At 44.9% G+C, this 18,596-nt stretch overlaps 1 protein-coding gene across 1 annotated transcript; it reads left to right on the top strand.

Annotated features, from left to right (window-relative positions):
* Positions 1-7,640: 7,640 nt before the first annotated feature.
* On the top strand, positions 7,641-18,443 carry galt.S (galactose-1-phosphate uridylyltransferase S homeolog). Its single transcript, XM_018241884.2, has 11 exons — positions 7,641-7,803; positions 9,409-9,578; positions 9,683-9,758; positions 10,100-10,148; positions 10,469-10,598; positions 13,090-13,146; positions 14,715-14,837; positions 15,231-15,363; positions 17,525-17,608; positions 17,679-17,833; positions 18,192-18,443. The coding sequence occupies exons 1-11, from the start codon at positions 7,770-7,772 to the stop codon at positions 18,258-18,260; spliced, it is 1,080 nt and encodes a 359-aa protein (XP_018097373.1). The 5' UTR covers positions 7,641-7,769; the 3' UTR covers positions 18,261-18,443.
* The last annotated feature ends 153 nt before the right edge of the window (positions 18,444-18,596 follow it).

Here is an 18,596-nt window from a genome sequence, read left to right as displayed (position 1 = left end):
TGATTCACTTCCCAGCTCTCCCTGTAACACCCCTTTCCCTCCTCTAATCTCATTGGCTCCCTCCTGTCTGCTGGGAGGAGCTACTGGTGAATAAAGCATCCGACCCTTCCTTGTACCTATCTAATGTATCAGCCTGTACCACTGATTCACTTCCCAGCTCTCCCTGTAACACCCCTTTCCCTCCTCTAATCTCATTGGCTCCCTCCTGTCTGCTGGGAGGAGCTACTGGTGAATAAAGCATCCGACCCTTCCTTGTACCTATCTAATGTATCAGCCTGTACCACTGATTCACTTCCCAGCTCTCCCTGTAACACCCCTTTCCCTCCTCTAATCTCATTGGCTCCCTCCTGTCTGCTGGGAGGAGCTACTGGTGAATAAAGCATCCGACCCTTCCTTATACCTATCTAATGTATCAGCCTGTACCCCTGTTTCACTTCCCAGCTCTCCCTGTAACACCCCTTTCCCTCCTCTAATCTCATTGGCTCCCTCCTGTCTGCTGGGAAGAGCTACTGGTGAATAAAGCATCCGACCCTTCCTTGTACCTATCTAATGTATCAGCCTGTACCACTGATTCACTTCCCAGCTCTCCCTGTAACACCCCTTTCCCTCCTCTAATCTCATTGGCTCCCTCCTGTCTGCTGGGAGGAGCTACTGGTGAATAAAGCATCCAACCCGTCCTTGTACCTATCTAATGTATCAGCCAGTATAATGTATGTGACATATAATATATATACAGTAAGTGTGACAGTTCAGTTCCACAGGACAGTGTCTCCTCTGCCAGGCACAGGGTTTTTTGATGAAATGTCCTGAGTTAATTAAAATAGGAGGCTTTTTGTCAGAGAGCCCAGAACGCTAAGCGGCTGCACTTAGTTACAATTGTAACAATTTAAGATAAGCAAAGATACAATTGTAACTTATAAGATAAACAGGTCTCTTGAGAGAACTGAGACCCATAGGTTAAAGGGGACCCATCACCCAAAAAAAATATTCCAAATCCTATTTTATCACATTAGTCAATCACAATGAAGTTTAATTACACTGTATAAATGATTTGAATCTTGTTTCCTTCAGTCTGGGAATTCATAATTATAACAAGTAGGCAGGAGTCATTGTGTGGGACACTGTTATTAAGATAAGTCTTGTATCATCTCAGAATCTTGTTTGTGCATCAGAATGGGGGACCTGATGTCCATCCCCATGTCCTGGTTACACAATTAAATGGTGAAGAGATTGGGGGGAATGTGGGGAGAGCAGTGACATGTAGTAAGGGCTGAATGGAAAGTGAAAGTAATTGCCTAAGGCATAGAGGAGGGGCAGGTAATATTTGATTGACAGCTGAGATGTTTAAATGAGCTTACAACAGCTATGAATGCTTTAATAAAATATAGAAATCGCATTTCATGTTTAATTTAAAAAAGAACTTTTATTATACAGATTTATGTGTCTGGGTGACAGGTCCACTTTAAAGGGCAATGTAATAGTTCCTGGTAGTGGGGGGGACGTCTGCACCCTTTCATTTCCCCTCCCGAGTGCTGCTTGCGGGTTGGCGTGGCGTTTAGGAAGACTTGGATTTCTTTGTGTGCGGCAAGTGATGTCACTGCAGTTTCCATGAAATGCCACAAACACCGTATTCCCATTTCCCAATGTAAAGGTCCTTTCCTGAGTTACTGGGTGTGATTTCTAGTTCTGTTATTCTGGTTTTGTTCCTTGCCTGTCCCTGACTTGTCTATCTGATGCCTGAGTCTGACCCCTGTCTGTCTGACCTCTGACTGTCTGACCTCTGACTGTCTGACCCCTGCCTGTCTGACCCCTGTCTGTCTGACCCCTGCCTGTCTGACTTCTGTCTGTCTGACCCCTGCCTGTCTGACCCCTGCCTGTCTGTCTGACCCCTGCCTGTCTGACCCCTGTCTGTCTGACCCCTGCCTGTCTGACTTCTGTCTGTCTGACCCCTGTCTGTCTGACCCCTGTCTGTCTGACCCCTGTCTGTCTGACTTCTGTCTGTCTGACCCCTGTCTGTCTGACCCCTGCCTGTCTGACTTCTGTCTGACCCCTGTCTGTCTGACCCCTGCCTGTCTGACTTCTGTCTGTCTGACTTCTGTCTGTCTGACCCCTGTCTGTCTGACCCCTGTCTGTCTGACCCCTGTCTGTCTGACTTCTGTCTGTCTGACCCCTGTCTGTCTGACCCCTGTCTGTCTGACTTCTGTCTGTCTGACCCCTGTCTGTCTGACCACTGACTGTCACAATATTATTTATTGCTGCAAGTGCTGACGGACCATAAAGTTTCTGAAAAGCACATTATATATATATATATTGTGTAGCTGGAAAATCACTTTGTGTGGCTAATCATAGATTTGTCTACAATGAGGCTACTTGTTTTTTATATGCGCTGCTTCCCCTTCCTTCATTCTGTTCCCCATTTCAATGTTAAAAATTCAATAAAAATCTATAATACAAAAAAGGGAACCAGGTGCCCCAAATTGTGACTAAAAACAAAAGCCCTTCTTTATATGCTTTTTCCAATTTGTACCTGTACGTTAGTCAATCGCCTGCTAAGGGGGAAATTCAATAACAGATGAGAATTCGCCAGCGACGGCTTCGATGCGTTTGTTACACTTCGCCAGGCGCAACTTCGCACAGCCAACGCTAATTCACTAAGTTGTAAAGTTTTGTCGCCGGCGGTGAACGATTGTAAAGTTGCGCTAACGTTACTACGGCAGCAAAGTGAAGTTACTCAGCCTTTAGATAATTAGTGTACGGCGGGAAGTTAAAGTACAAGGGACGTATATGTTACATATAATACATTACATTACACATGGCTGGAAAACCTTAATAAAATAAAGTTGTTATATTGCCCAATACATGAGCCCACTGTATAGTTTATGTGCCATATGTTACAAATGTAGGGGGGAAGGAGGGTACCTCAAAAAAAATGTACAATCTTTTACAGTCTATAACCCTGTAAAACGTAAAAGACATCAGCGTTTTTAGGACTTAAAAAAATGTCAATTTTTTTTGGACCAAGTCGTATTTACTCCATTGCACTTCCCCTGGTCTGGCCAAAGAGGAAACGTTCAGTAAAAACAAAATCTTAGTGAATTTGTGTCGTTCGCTCTTTTACTAAAGTGAAAATTCATCTGGCGTTAGAGTGGGAAGTTGCGCCAGAGTCTAATTCACGGCGAACTGCTGAAATTACGTCACGCTGGCGAATTTTCACTGGCGCCCTTTAGTAAATTTGCCCCTATGACTGTAAGCTCTATAGACCAGGGACCACCTTCCCTCTGTGTCTCTTACCAGCACTTTAGCTCTGGGTCCTTATATGAGATTTGTGTATATTTATTGTGTACTTTTATATATTCTATTTATATACATTGTATTTATATATATTGTACTTTTATATATTGTATTTATATATATTGTATTTATATATATATTGTACTTTTATATATTGTACTTATATACATTGTATTTATATATATTGTACTTATATATATTGTACTTATATACATTGTATTTATATATATATTGTACCTATATATATTGTACTTATATATATTGTATTTATATATATTGTATTTATATATATTGTACTTTTATATATTGTATTTATATATATTGTATTTATATATATATATTGTACTTATATACATTGTATTTATATATATTGTAATTATATACATTGTATTTATATATATATTGTACTTATATACATTGTATTTATATATATTGTAATTATATACATTGTATTTATATATATATTGTACTTATATACATTGTATTTATATATATATATTGTACTTATATACATTGTACTTATATACATTGTATTTATATATATTGTACTTATATATATTGTATTTATATATATTGTATTTATATATATTGTACTTATATATATTGTATTTATATATATTGTACTTATATATATTGTATTTATATATATTGTACTTATATATATTGTACTTATATACATTGTATTTATATATATTGTAATTATATACATTGTATTTATATATATTGTACTTATATACATTGTATTTATATATATTGTACTTATATACATTGTATTTATATATATATATTGTACTTATATACATTGTATTTATATATATTGTACTTATTTTACATTGTACTTTAATTATATATATTGTACTTTTATACAGTGTCTGGCGCTGCAGGTCCTGAACAAGTGTGAATATTAGAGTTTTTCTCCCAGTAATGGCTACTCCCGCACTTCCCCTTTATTTCTTACAAGACACCATGAGACTCAATATCATTTTCTCCTTTGTTCATGAGAAGTCCAGGGGCTGACAGAGACACGGCACCCACAGACACCCTATAGGTGCATGATCCCTCACGGAGGAACCTTGTCTGAATATACAATTAGTTTCTGGGACTTGCTGACTCATAGAACATTGGCCAAATCCAGTAGCCACGAGTCACTGAGCAGTGGGAGTTGCCACATTGATTGTCTGAGACAGGACACAGCGCCACCCGGTGGTAAAGGAAAGATTTGGGTAAATCGGCACATTAGTACCTGCCTCTTACCCCCACACTGACTGGCTGAGGCTTCAGCAAGTGATATACTATACTGAATATACTATACTAAATTTACTATACTAAATATACTATACTAAATATACTATACTAAATATACTACACTACATATACTATACTAAATATACTATACTAAATATACTACACTACATATACTATACTAAATATACTATAATAAATATACTATACTAAATATACTATACTAAATTTACTATACTAAATATACTATACTAAATATACTATACTAAATATACTACACTACATATACTACACTAAATATACTATACTAAATATACTACACTACATATACTATACTGAATATACTATACTAAATATACTACACTAAATATACTATAATAAATATACTATACTAAATATACTATACTAAATATACTACACTAAATATACTATACTAAATATACTATAATAAATATACTATACTAAATATACTATACTAAATATACTATACTAAATATACTATACTAAATATACTATACTAAATATACTACACTACATATACTATACTAAATATACTATAATAAATATACTATACTAAATATACTACACTAAATATACTATAATAAATATACTATACTAAATATACTATACTAAATATACTATAATAAATATACTATACTAAATATACTATACTAAATTTACTACACTACATATACTATACTAAATATACTATAATAAATATACTATACTGAATATACTACACTACATATACTATACTAAATATACTATAATAAATATACTATACTAAATATACTATACTGAATATACTATACTGAATAAATATACTATACTAAATATACTATACTAAATATACTATACTAAATATACTATACTGAATAAATATACTATACTAAATATACTATACTAAATATACTATACTGAATATACTATACTAAATATACTATACTATACTATACTAAATATACTATACTAAATATACTATACTGAATATACTACACTAAATATACTACACTAAATATACTATACTGAATATACTATACTGAATAAATATACTATACTAAATATACCATACTGAATATACTATACTGAATAAATATACTATACTAAATATACTATACTAAATATACTATAATAAATATACTATACTAAATATACTATACTAAATATACTATACTGAATATACTATACTAAATATACTATACTATATATACTATACTAAATATACTATACTGAATAGAAATACTATACTAAATACACTATAATAAATATACTATACTAAATATACTATAATAAATATACTATACTAAATAAATACACTAAATAAATACACTACACTAAGGGGCACAGTTACTTAGCTCGAGTGAAGGAATAGAATAAAAAAAAACTTGGAATGTTTTTTTTGGCTACTTCGACTACGACTTTGAATCAAACGATTCAAAGTAAAAATTGTTCAATTGATCGATAAAATCATTCGAATCGAAGGATTTTAATCGATCGATTGAAGGATTTTTCTTTGATTAAAAAAAGCTTAGGAAAGTGCTGGGGAAGGTCCCCATAGACTAACATTGCACCTCGGTAGCTTTAAAGTGGTGAAGTAGGTGGTTGAAGTTTTTTTTAAAGAGACAGTACTTTGACTATCGAATGGTCAAATAGTTGAACGATCTTTTATTTGAATCGTTCGAATTGAAGTCGATGGTCAAAGTACTCAAAAAAATACTTTGAAATTTGAAGTTTTTTATATTCGAATCCTTCATTGGAGCTTAGTAAATGTGCCCCTTGGGGAGGAAGCGGATTGGCTGTCAGAGGGCCCAGGTGTGTGATAAATATTCTCTGGGCTGTGAGCAGGGCGGCCATCAGGGGGGACAAGTGTTCTGGGCCCGGGCATGAAGGGGGGCCCGGCAGTGCTGCAGTTTTGAAGATCCGGGGCCCCCCTGACGCGCGCCCGAGCCGTACGTCTTTGCCAAATGCGCAAGTGCCAAAAAACCGAAGCCGATGCGTCGAAAAGACCCGAAGTCACGAAAGGAGGCGAAGTTGAAGTTCTGAAGCCACAAGTTCAATTCTACTGACACCAGTTTGTGGTTTTTTTTTAATCCCCCGGCACCAATGTGTTATTTTAATATTCTATAGGCCCCTGACACCAATCTTTTTTTAAAACATTTTTTTTGGGGCCCCAATTTGTTTTTAACTTGTAAGGGGGCCCCTGCCACCAATGTTTTTTTTAAAAAACATTTTTTTTGGGGCCCCAATTTTTTTATAAGGGGGCCCTGACCATCAATAGCTTTTTATAATTTATTACTTTTTTAGCGCTGATGTCGGAGTGCTCTTTTAACTGTGATGTGGAGTGGGCGGGATCTGGGGTGGAGCTTGGGCGTCAGTGTGGGCGGGGCCCAGGGGCCCCCAAAAATGTTGTTGTACGGGGCCCGGTGAGTTCTAATGGCGACCCTGTCTGTGAGCAAATCCAGGAGTGGTGCCAAGAGCTGACACTCGGCTTTAGCATGGGGGGATTAGCCAGAATTAGTGGCCCCTACTGACCCAGACACAAGTCATCCCAGGAATGGGGAGGAGCCCAGTAGTGAGAGGGGGAGGGGCCTCAGTATAATAAAACTTAATATAAAGAACAGGGGGAGGGGCCCCAGTGTGAGTGACAGGAGTGTGAGGCGGGAGGTCGGTACAAGTACAAAGTGTCGGTACCGAGTGTCACGTGACCAGTCGAGCGACTTACTCCCGGTAGAAAACGTCGGACTTAGGACTCAGTCTCTCCCTGATCCACCAGCCTCGCCCCAAGCTCCACCCACAGCGCCACGTTGCGGCCTGCGCGAATCCTGACACCAGTCTCCCAGCCACTTCCCACCTACCTCCCTGCTCCAATCAAGTAAGGCCTTTCTGAAGGACAGCCAATGAGTGGAGAGATAACTATACAAGAGTACAGCCACGCCCTCTAAATCTAGCAGGACCTATAACCTGCTGCCTCCTGAGCATGTCGAAACGCCCTCTGTAATCATCGCACTTGTGCACTACGGGCACGCCTACCATACGCCTGGACCAATAGCTTTTGCCCACAATCATGTGACCTGTCTACTGTCATCCTGTTTGGGACGCACGTGATTCTCAAACCAGTTACTGTACAACCATTGGCTGTTGCTATGAGATGTAATCTGAGAAAGAGGCTTGAAACTCAGTAACTGACTTCCTTGGTCGATAGAACAGGAACATTTTCCTCTCCTCTATGCGGATCTATGGAGCTGATACCGTCAGACTTTCATCCCAGCGGTATTAATTCCTCTCTCTGTCTCTCCAACCGTGTCCTCCGGCCTGACTCTCCCATTGTCCCCTGTCTCATTGTTTTCCTTCACTTCCTGTTTCTCCCCCTGCCCCTCACTCTTCTACCCAGTAACCCACCCAGAGTCTCATCTCCCCCAACTGCCCCAGCCCTGTCTCCTCTCTCTGCCCCTCATTTCCCTAAACTGCCCCAGTCCTGTCTCCTCTCTCTGCCCCTCATTTCCCTAAACTGCCCCAGTCCTGTCTCCTCTCTCTGCCCCTCATTTCCCTAAACTGCCCCAGTCCTGTCTCCTCTCTCTGCTCCTCATTTCCCTAAACTGCCCCAGTCCTGTCTCCTCTCTCTGCTCCTCATTTCCCTAAACTGCCCAGTCCTGTCTCCTCTCTGCCCCTCATTCCCCTAAACTGCCCCAGTCCTGTCTCCTCTCTCTGCCCCTCATTCCCCCAAACTGCCCCAGTCCTGTCTCCTCTCTCTGCCCCTCATTTCCCTAAACTGCCCCAGTCCTGTCTCCTCTCTCTGCCCCTCATTTCCCTAAACTGCCCCAGTCCTGTCTCCTCTCTCTGCTCCTCATTTCCCTAAACTGCCCCAGTCCTGTCTCCTCTCTCTGCCCCTCATTTCCCTAAACTGCCCCAGTCCTGTCTCCTCTCTCTGCCCCTCATTTCCCTAAACTGCCCCAGTCCTGTCTCCTCTCTCTGCCCCTCATTTCCCTAAACTGCCCCAGTCCTGTCTCCTCTCTCTGCTCCTCATTTCCCTAAACTGCCCCAGTCCTGTCTCCTCTCTCTGCCCCTCATTTCCCTAAACTGCCCCAGTCCTGTCTCCTCTCTGCCCCTCATTTCCCCCAACTGCCCCAGTCCTGTCTCACTGTCACTGCCCCTGTGCCCTGGATACCCTGTGCCGCCCCCACCCCATTGTGCAGATATTTGCCCGGGGGGTAAGAAGCAATGGATGGAATATTGGGGTACAGGCCAGTGGGACAGGGGGTGCTCACAGACTAAGTCATGACCAGCCAATGGTATTTGCATGTGAGAGGCCTGGGGGTCTCTTCTCTCAGTTGCCCCAATACAACTGGGGTCCCAGTGTCAGAGGGGCTTTGGCAAGTTGCACGTGATTTCCCACTGACCCGGGGCCCGTAGTCCTGCCAGTGATTTCCTGCAGCTTTAACTACACATCCCAGCATGCACTGCCAGCCAATCCTCCCCCTGCGTCCTGTCCCTGTAAGTCTGAGCTTGGGTGAGACGCCTTATCAGATGCAGGAATGTAGGAGACAGAATATCATCCCCCCAGGGCAAAGGTCTGAGTGTAAAACATTAACAACTCAAGGTCCCCCTCTCTGTGACCCCTGCAGCCTCCTGTTCTATACGGGCCCCTGTGGCCCTTTGCCCTGAGTCTCCCCCAGTCGCAGGTGCCAGTGATGTTCTGTTACACACTGAGGTCTAGTAATGGGGGGGGGGCCTCACACCAACACTCTCTGGGGGGCACTTACCTGTTACATAGAATCAGTTGCTGGGGGGCTTGTGGTGGGTAAGGTAGTTCCTGGGGGGGGCAGTATAAGGGGGGTCTCCATGGGGCAGTTTGTCACATGATCTCTTGTGTCCTAGAGCACCAGCACCTCCGCTACAACCCCCTGCGTGATGATTGGCTGCTGGTCTCTGCGCATCGTATGAAACGCCCCTGGCAGGGGCAGATAGAGACGCCCCCCGAGGAGAATATTCCCAGACATGATCCCAGCAACCCCCTGTGCCCCGGGGCCCACAGAGCAGGAGGAGAGGTAATGCTCAGGGGTCTGTCCCAGGGAGATGGGGAGGTGTAACTTAGGGGCCCCTGGAGGCAGAATTTGCCCAAATTTTATTTCCTTTTTTTTCCTTTGTGAAGGTCAATCCTGCCTATGAGGGAACCTTCCTCTTTCACAATGACTTCCCTGCTCTGCAGCCTGATGCCCCAGAACCAGGTAAGTGGCCACTGAGGTAGTGAGGATGGTAAGTAGGTAGAGCTATAGGGGGACAGCTTGTGTGCATGGAGAAATGGGGTGGGGGAGGGAGGGAGCAGGTGACTGAGAGGAGAGGAGAGATGGGAGCAGGTGAGTGAGAGGAGAGATGGGAGCAGGTGAGTGGGGGAGAGTAGAGATGGGAGCAGGTGAGTGAGAGGAGAGTAGAGATGGGAGCAGGTGAGTGAGAGGAGAGTAGAGATGGGAGCAGGTGAGATAATGAGATGCTTCAGGCTGTTTATAGGCAGCGATTTGATTGGCCACATATTTGGCACATGAGTTGAGAGTTTCTATTTGTCCCCCAGGTTCCAGCGATCACCCTCTGCTCCAATCAAAATCAGCCAGAGGGATCTGGTAATTATCTCTCCCTAATGATTGGCTCGATGTGGGCGGGTGACTGAGGAGCTGATAGGAGAGTTGTATGAGGAGCAACGACCAGGGACATGAATGGGAGGGGTTTTGGGAGGGGGTTGAGAGTGTCAGTAGGGAGGGACTTTAGAGGAGGGAGAGAAATAAGAGATTTATATAAATTGCCCCTTTGGAACACTGGGATAACTCCTCCCCCTGCTGTAACCCCCCCCCCCCCGCTCTGTAGCTATGGCTTCTTGTTATAGGGGGGCAATGGGCCCCAGTATTAATCCACTGTACCCCTAATGTTTCTGTTCCCTCCCCAGTCAGGTCATGTGCTTCCACCCGTGGTCTGACATTTCCCTTCCCCTGATGTCTGAGCCGCAGCTCCGTGATGTCATTGACAAGTGGGCGGAGATTATAACTGACCTGGGTGCTACTTACCCCTGGGTCCAGGTGAGGACGGGGGAGGGGTTTATGTTCTTAATTGGCCACTGACTAGATCTACATTTATTTTATTGTACAGTCTGTGCTGCCATTATGGGATCTCTCTGTACAGACTATGAGCAAACTTAGGGACTGTTCCTGCTGAATTGTGCTTAGTACAGGGAATACCTATGTACCATAGTTTTATGGGATCTCTCTGTACAGACTATGAGCAAACTTAGGGACTGTTCCTGCTGAATTGTGCTTAGTACAGGGAATACCTATGTACCATAGTTTTATGGGATCTCTCTGTACAGACTATGAGCAAACTTAGGGACTGTTCCTGCTGAATTGTGCTTAGTACAGGGAATACCTATGCTGCCATAGTTTTATGGGATCTCTCTGTACAGACTATGAGCAAACTTAGGGACTGTTCCTGCTGAATTGTGCTTAGTACAGGGAATACCTATGTACCATAGTTTTATGGGATCTCTCTGTACAGACTATGAGCAAACTTAGGGGACTGTTCCTGCTGAATTGTGCTTAGTACAGGGAATACCTATGTGCCATAGTTTTATGGGATCTCTCTGTACAGACTATGAGCAAACTTAGGGACTGTTCCTGCTGAATTGTGCTTAGTACAGGGAATACCTATGCTGCCATAGTTTTATGGGATCTCTCTGTACAGACTATGAGCAAACTTAGGGGACTGTTCCTGCTGAATTGTGCTTAGTACAGAGGAATACCTATGTACCATAGTTTTATGGGATCTCTCTCTGTACAGACTATGAGCAAACTTAGGGGACTGTTCCTGCTGAATTGTGCTTAGTACAGGGGATACCTATGCTGCCATAGTTTTATGGGATCTCTCTGTACAGACTATGAGCAAACTTAGGGGACTGTTCCTGCTGAATTGTGCTTAGTATAGAGGAATACCTATGCTGCCATAGTTTTATGGGATCTCTCTGTACAGACTATGAGCAAACTTAGGGACTGTTCCTGCTGAATTGTGCTTAGTACAGGGAATACCTATGCTGCCATAGTTTTATGGGATCTCTCTGTACAGACTATGAGCAAACTTAGGGGACTGTTCCTGCTGAATTGTGCTTAGTACAGGGAATACCTATGTACCATAGTTTTATGGGATCTCTCTGTACAGACTATGAGCAAACTTAGGGGACTGTTCCTGCTGAATTGTGCTTAGTACAGGGAATACCTATGTGCCATAGTTTTATGGGATCTCTCTGTACAGACTATGAGCAAACTTAGGGACTGTTCCTGCTGAATTGTGCTTAGTACAGGGAATACCTATGCTGCCATAGTTTTATGGGATCTCTCTGTACAGACTATGAGCAAACTTAGGGGACTGTTCCTGCTGAATTGTGCTTAGTACAGAGGAATACCTATGTACCATAGTTTTATGGGATCTCTCTCTGTACAGACTATGAGCAAACTTAGGGACTGTTCCTGCTGAATTGTGCTTAGTACAGGGGATACCTATGCTGCCATAGTTTTATGGGATCTCTCTGTACAGACTATGAGCAAACTTAGGGGACTGTTCCTGCTGAATTGTGCTTAGTACAGGGAATACCTATGCTGCCATAGTTTTATGGGATCTCTCTGTACAGACTATGAGCAAACTTAGGGGACTGTTCCTGCTGAATTGTGCTTAGTACAGAGGAATACCTATGCTGCCATAGTTTTATGGGATCTCTCTCTGTACAGACTATTAGCAAATTTAGGGGACTGTTCCTGCTGAATTGTGCTTAGTACAGGGAATACCTATGCTGCCATAGTTTTATGGGATCTCTCTGTACAGACTATGAGCAAACTTAGGGGACTGTTCCTGCTGAATTGTGCTTAGTACAGGGAATACCTATGTGCCATAGTTTTATGGGATCTCTCTGTACAGACTATGAGCAAACTTAGGGACTGTTCCTGCTGAATTGTGCTTAGTACAGGGAAATACCTATGATAGTATAATTATAGGGTATCTCTTTAGACAGATCATTATGGAACTGGGGGTGCTGCAGATATACCCAAATAAACTGTGTGCAGAACCAAAGATATGAAACCACGCCCCTAGGCTTATTGCAAGGTTATGATTGGGAGGGAGGGGGATGATAACCCTATGGAGGGGCATTAGGAGGGAGCTGGTTGGGAGGCTGAGTAAATGGCAGTTTGGGTACAAGTGGAGTTGCAGTTGGTAGAGGCAGGTAAGTGGCTCTTGGAGGAAGTGGGTGGGGCAGGGGGCGGTGCTACAGGTTACAGTAAAGGAAAGTGGGTGGAGTATCAGAGCAGAGAGGCTGATGTGGGAAGTAAATGAGTTTAGGGGGTGCAGTAGTGGGGCTCAGTGCAGAAGGTTGTGGGGGAGGGGGGCATTTAGTAGGTACTGGTTGGACAGGAGGGGAGTTCCAGGGCAGGAGGCTTTGGGACAGTTGAATGGACTAATATTTCTCCTGCCCCAAGTGACAACTGTGAGGAGGAATCTGGGGTTTCTCATCCTCCTTTTTCTCTTTAGATCTTTGAAAACAAAGGAGCCATGATGGGCTGTTCCAACCCTCACCCACACTGCCAGGTAAGTTCTCCCGCCCCTGAAGAGCACCCCGGGCAACCTGGTGGTACAGTGATAGGAATGCAGAGCTGGGGTGCTCTCCTTCTCTGGGGACCCCCCTCCTAACTCAACTCTACTCTCTCTTCCCTTCCTCCTCTTTTTGCCCTTTTATGCCAAGGCCTTCTGCTTGCCTCTCCTCCTCTTCCTCTTGTCTCTCCTCCTCCTCTTCCTCTCCTCCTCTTCCGCTTGTCTCTCCTCCTCTTCCGCTTGCCTCTCCTCCTCTTCCCTCTCCTCCTCTTCCTCTTGTCTCTCCTCCTCTTCCGTTTGCCTCTCCTCCTCTTCCGCTTGTCTCTCCTCCTCTTCCGCTTGTCTCTCCTCCTCTTCCGCTTGTCTCTCCTCCTCTTCCGCTTGTCTCTTCTCCCCTTCCCCTTGTCTCTCCTCCTCTTCCGCTTGTCTCTTCTCCCCTTCCCCTTGTCTCTCCTCCTCTTCCGCTTGTCTCTCCTCCTCTTCCGCTTGTCTCTCCTCCTCTTCCCCTTGTCTCTCCTCCTCTTCCCCTTGTCTCTCCTCCTCTTCCCCTTGTCTCTCCTCCTCTTCCGCTTGTCTCTCCTCCTCTTCCTCTTGCCTCTCCTCCTCTTCCGATTGACTCTCCTCCTCTTCCGCTTGTCTCTCCTCCTCTTGTCTCTCCTCCTCTTCCTCTTGTCTCTCCGCCTTTTTCTCAGGTCCATACCCAGCTCTTGCCTTCTGCTAGAACAAAGCTCTTCTCTGATTCTGGCACAGTTCTCTTCTTTCTTTTTCCCAGCACACCCCACCCCTCCTCTCTCTCTGCCCACCCTCTTCCTATGAGTAGCCCTGCCCTACTTTAGCATGAGGCACGGGCTTCACTACTCCTGAGATCCACTCCCTTCCTCCAGCAGATCCATTTCATGGCTTATACCCTCCTCCCAATGAGGGGAACCTGTATTGTGCCAGAAATTGCGGCAAGAGTTGTTTTTCTGGTGTTCTTTACGGGGTGCCCAGTTCCACCACTTCACAACTGAACCATTTAACTGCAAAGTGCCTGTTTGACCCAAACTTGGCTGCAATAGAAGCAATTGCCCTGTCCTTACCAATGAAGAAAGGGCAATTTCACCCTCCCATCACATCACACAGTAGCCCCGCCCTTTCCAAATTAGGAAAACCAAACAGGATTATCTGAGATTGATGGGCGATCAGCCAATAGTCTATTGCCACATCATAGCCCCACCCCTGATGTCACAGGTCAGCACCCCATTATCGACCCACCCCGGGATAGAGGAAGCAAAAGGTGACAACCCTAAGAACTGCCCACAGCAGAACTGCAACTCTCTGCAGCAACTTCAACTTGGTTGTCCAGGCAAATGACTTGGAATCTTTCACTTCTGTTACACCCCAACCGGGTCCTCACTCCACACTTTCATCCCTTATCATAAGAGCAAAGTTTGGGGGGAAGAGTGGGGAGGGTTCTCCTGAAAGAGATCCTTATAAACCAATGTGAGAAAACAATGAATTCCCTCCCCCTGACCCAAAAGGAGCCAGGGAATACAACTCACAGTTTTGTGGCTTCGTCTCTTTAGATCTGGGCCAGTAACTTCCTTCCCAACGAGGCTGAGACAGAGGACAGGACACAGAGGCGGTACCTGCAGGAGCACGGGGTTCCCATGTTACTGGACTACTGCCGGCTCGAGGGGGCACGGAAGGTAAGTCTTGGGCTATAGGTCAGATACGGAGAAGACAGGTCTTGACTGGGAGTCAAAATAGTCCCTGGCATTTCAAGTACACCGAGGCCCACCAGCCCACTCTACAGTGACGGTCTACTCTATGGCATCTTACAGCAGCCCCTCTGGCATTTGCCAGAACTTACAGATTGCCAGTCCAGGCCTGTGTCTGCTCAGCCAGTTGTCTTGCTATTGTGAGTCATGTGCCTGTCAGAGGGGGGGATTCTCATTAGAGGGGGGGGATAGTGCATCCGGTGGAGGTAGGGACCTATAGCACCTGTAATCCTGTAGTCACCACTTATTGAATGAGAAGCCCAGGGCTCTATTGGGATAGTCCAGCTGCACTGACAGTAACTGTTGCCTCTGCTTCTCCAGGAACGGGTGGTTGTGGCTAATGAACATTGGCTTGTTGTTGTTCCCTATTGGGCTGTGTGGCCGTTTCAAACTTTGCTCCTCCCTCGCCGTCACGTGATCCGCCTTCAGGACTTGAGTAGCGAAGAGCGAGACAGTGAGTATTTCTCCATCCTTCTGTGCCACATGGGCAAATGGCATTGCCAGTTTTATCCAGTGCAGTTATTAGGTGCCACAAGAAGACTTGACTAGTTGCAGTTTAACCGAGCCCCTCCTAAACTTACCTCTATCCTGCCTCCTGGGTGTCCTGATGCTCAGCCCCCTGAACCCTCCATACCTTCACTCAGTGACATATCTCCCCCCCCCCAACAAAGCTTGGCCTCCATGATAAAGCACTTGCCCTGCCTCCACATTAGGAGCCACTGAGCTGGCAGAGCTTCTCTCCCCCCAGGCTTGGCCTCTATTATGAATCACCTGGTGAGCCCTAAAACCCCTAGATACCTTCAGTCTGACAGAATCTGTAGCCGGCCCTCCTGTCAGATGTGTTGGGGTTGTGTAGCATCACCTGTGGAAGCAGAAGGATTGGGCCCTTCATCCCTTGATATTTGGATCGGCTCCACGTCTGCTTCCCAGTTCTGTTGTCCTGCCTTGGAGGTGCTGAACCTCCACATAAACATGCTGGAGCCTTGTTGACTTTTGTGACAGATTTGACCCCAATTTCCAAAGGTTTTTTTATAGGACTAACCCCACCCCTGAAGACCAATGTAAACTATGGGATAAACCAGCGAACCCACTATTGCCAGACTGTCCACCCAAACCACCCTACCTGTCCAGAAAGTGGACTACAAAGACCCCATGGATGGGCAATTATGAGTCTCATACACAAGCTGTGGCAGTTCTATGGCCAGCAGGTTTAACCCACTCATTGGGCCCAAAAAATTGCCCAGCCTCTTTAACTAGTAGCCAACATTGAGAAACTGAATGCTGCTCTTTCATTCCTTCAGTACCAAACAAGTCCATGATGGAAGAAGAGATGAGGAGAAATAGGTCACACCGGCCCACATGGAGCTGGTACTGACAGTCAGATCAGCAGCGAGAGTGTGTTTGTACCAACTGGAGGTACTAAGACCTTTTTGAAGTCTACATTAAAATGACTTCTTCCACATTTAGACTTTTGAGGCTCCACGTGTCACATTTGATGGCTCATTTAGGATTAGCTGTGTCTAAGGACAACTACACGGGGGCTGGTGGAAACAATCAAACAGCAGAGACCATTTAAATGGAAGCACATTATACACAGCCGAGTTGTTTATCTGGTACTCACAGTGTTCATACGTGGGACAGCTTTTGGTCATCCCCACACAGCTGCACTGACTGGTGGGATTGTCTAGAAAAAAGTCCCATCCTGGTACATTTTCTTCAAGGGACATCTTCTCTGCCTCTCTATATTCTATTCTACTCCCTTTATTTTCCTGTATCCACTACACCTGAAAGAGCTCTGCAACAGAACTGGGAAGCAGAGATGGAGCAGACCAAGATCAAGAGTCCAATCCTTCTGTCTCAAGAGGGGAAGCTAGAGAAACCCGGGTGCACTGACAGTTTGGGCCTATGAGAAAAGGATTTTCTGGCAAGTCCAAAATCCCCTTTTACTGTCTTCCCCCAGACTTGGTCACTATTATGATTCTCTGCAGGAGCCCTGCCCCTAGGGTACTTGGGTACCTTCAGTCTGACATACATCCCCTTCTCCCCATATGGACTGGCACTCCATTATGAATTTCTTGATGAGCCTGAGCCCTGCTTCCTAAGGGCCGTAGATACCTTCAGTCTGACATATTTCCCTCCCCCCCCCAGACTTGGCCTCCATTATGAATCTCTTGGTGAGCCCTGTCCCCAGGACCTTAGATACTTTCAGTCTGACAAATTTCCCTTCCCCCCCAGACTTGGCCTCCATTATGAATCCCTTGGAGAACCCTGATATCCCCCTTTTTCCCATGGGCTTGGCCTCCATTATGACTCTTGGTGAGCCCTGCCTCCTAAGGATCTTAGATACTTTCAGTATGACATATTTCCCTTCTCCCTGTCCCCCCAGACTTGGCCTCCATTATGAATCCCTTGGAGAGCTCTGATATCCCCTTCTCCCCATGGGCTTGGCCTCCATTAGGAATTTCTAGGTCTGCCTCCTAAGTATCTTAGATACATTTAGTATGACATGTTTCTCTTCTCCCCATGGGCTTGGCCTCCATTATGAATCTCTAGGTGAGCCCTGTCCCCAGGCCCCTAGATACTTTCAGTCTGACATATTTCCCTTCTCCCCCCAGGCTTGGCCTCCATTATGAAGCGCTTGCTGTGCAAGTATGACAACCTGTTTGAGATCTCCTTCCCATACTCTATGGGTTGGCACGGTAGGTAACTGCATCTTGGTCAGGGGACTATAGAGTGCCACCTGGGTGCTTATATTTGTTATATTTACAGGTGCTCCTACTGGTCACTATCTGTCAGAGGACTGCACTCACTGGCAGTTACACGCACACTATTACCCCCCACTGCTGCGCTCGGCCACTGTGCGTAAGTTCATGGTGGGCTACGAGATGTTGGCTCAGGCTCAGAGGGATCTGACTGCAGAGCAGGTGCGTTTCTTCCCCCCCCCTATAGAAGTCCTACTCTGTGGTTCTGTAGGTGCCCCAAAATCTGCCCTTAGGCCCTTCCCTGGCATGGTGGGGGGGGGATACATCTAATCAAGGCAGATTTGTTTTGCATTTACATCACTATCCTCTGATTATAGTCTAATGGGGGATAGTTATTGTGGCCCCTGTTATAATGATATATCCCGAATATCTATGGGCTTGGCTTTAGTAACATGAGTCTCAGTGTTCATCACAACGGGGTGTCTGTCATACAAAGAATGAGGTTTCTGTGGGGGGCCCGTGTGCTTTGTTGTATTACACAGATTTTAATATATTCATGGCCCCCTTTATTCCCCTGCAGGCAGCGGAGCGACTCAGGAACCTGCCAGAGGAACATTACAAGCTGAGGGCCACACGAGTGCAAGACTGATGACTCCTGGGACTTTTTTTTATCCTAATATTTTTCATCTCAAGTTTGAGGTATTTGCAACTGTGGGAACATCAGGCGTCTCCCCCCTTTTCATATGTGGGCACAAAGCAGAGGGGCGAGAATGGGCGGAACCCCCAATATCTAAACCTGCTTCTTTCTCATTAAATTCCATTACACACTGGCTTTCTGGCTTCCATGTGAGAAGGTTCTTATCTGCCCCTTTTTGGTTGTGGGTATCTCCATCCTTTTGCCCTTTGTTGGAGCCCTTGTACCCTCTGTTCTGACTTTCTCCTATTTGTACCGCCAACATCGGGAATGGGGAAGGCCAGTCCTAAC

Source organism: Xenopus laevis, chromosome 1S (genome assembly GCF_017654675.1).
Source record: "Xenopus laevis strain J_2021 chromosome 1S, Xenopus_laevis_v10.1, whole genome shotgun sequence".
NCBI classification, from domain to species: domain Eukaryota; kingdom Metazoa; phylum Chordata; class Amphibia; order Anura; family Pipidae; genus Xenopus; species Xenopus laevis.
This window is presented reverse-complemented; position numbering and strand designations above follow the sequence as displayed.

Excerpts from the sequence above, each read along its gene's own strand:
- galt.S (XM_018241884.2), top strand. The coding sequence starts at position 7,770 with ATGGAGCTGATACCGTCAGACTTTCATCCCAGCG. Across the intron at positions 9,579-9,682 it reads CCCACAGAGCAGGAGGAGAG|GTCAATCCTGCCTATGAGGG; the intron begins GTAATGCTCAGG and ends TCCTTTGTGAAG. Across the intron at positions 17,834-18,191 it reads GGGATCTGACTGCAGAGCAG|GCAGCGGAGCGACTCAGGAA; the intron begins GTGCGTTTCTTC and ends ATTCCCCTGCAG.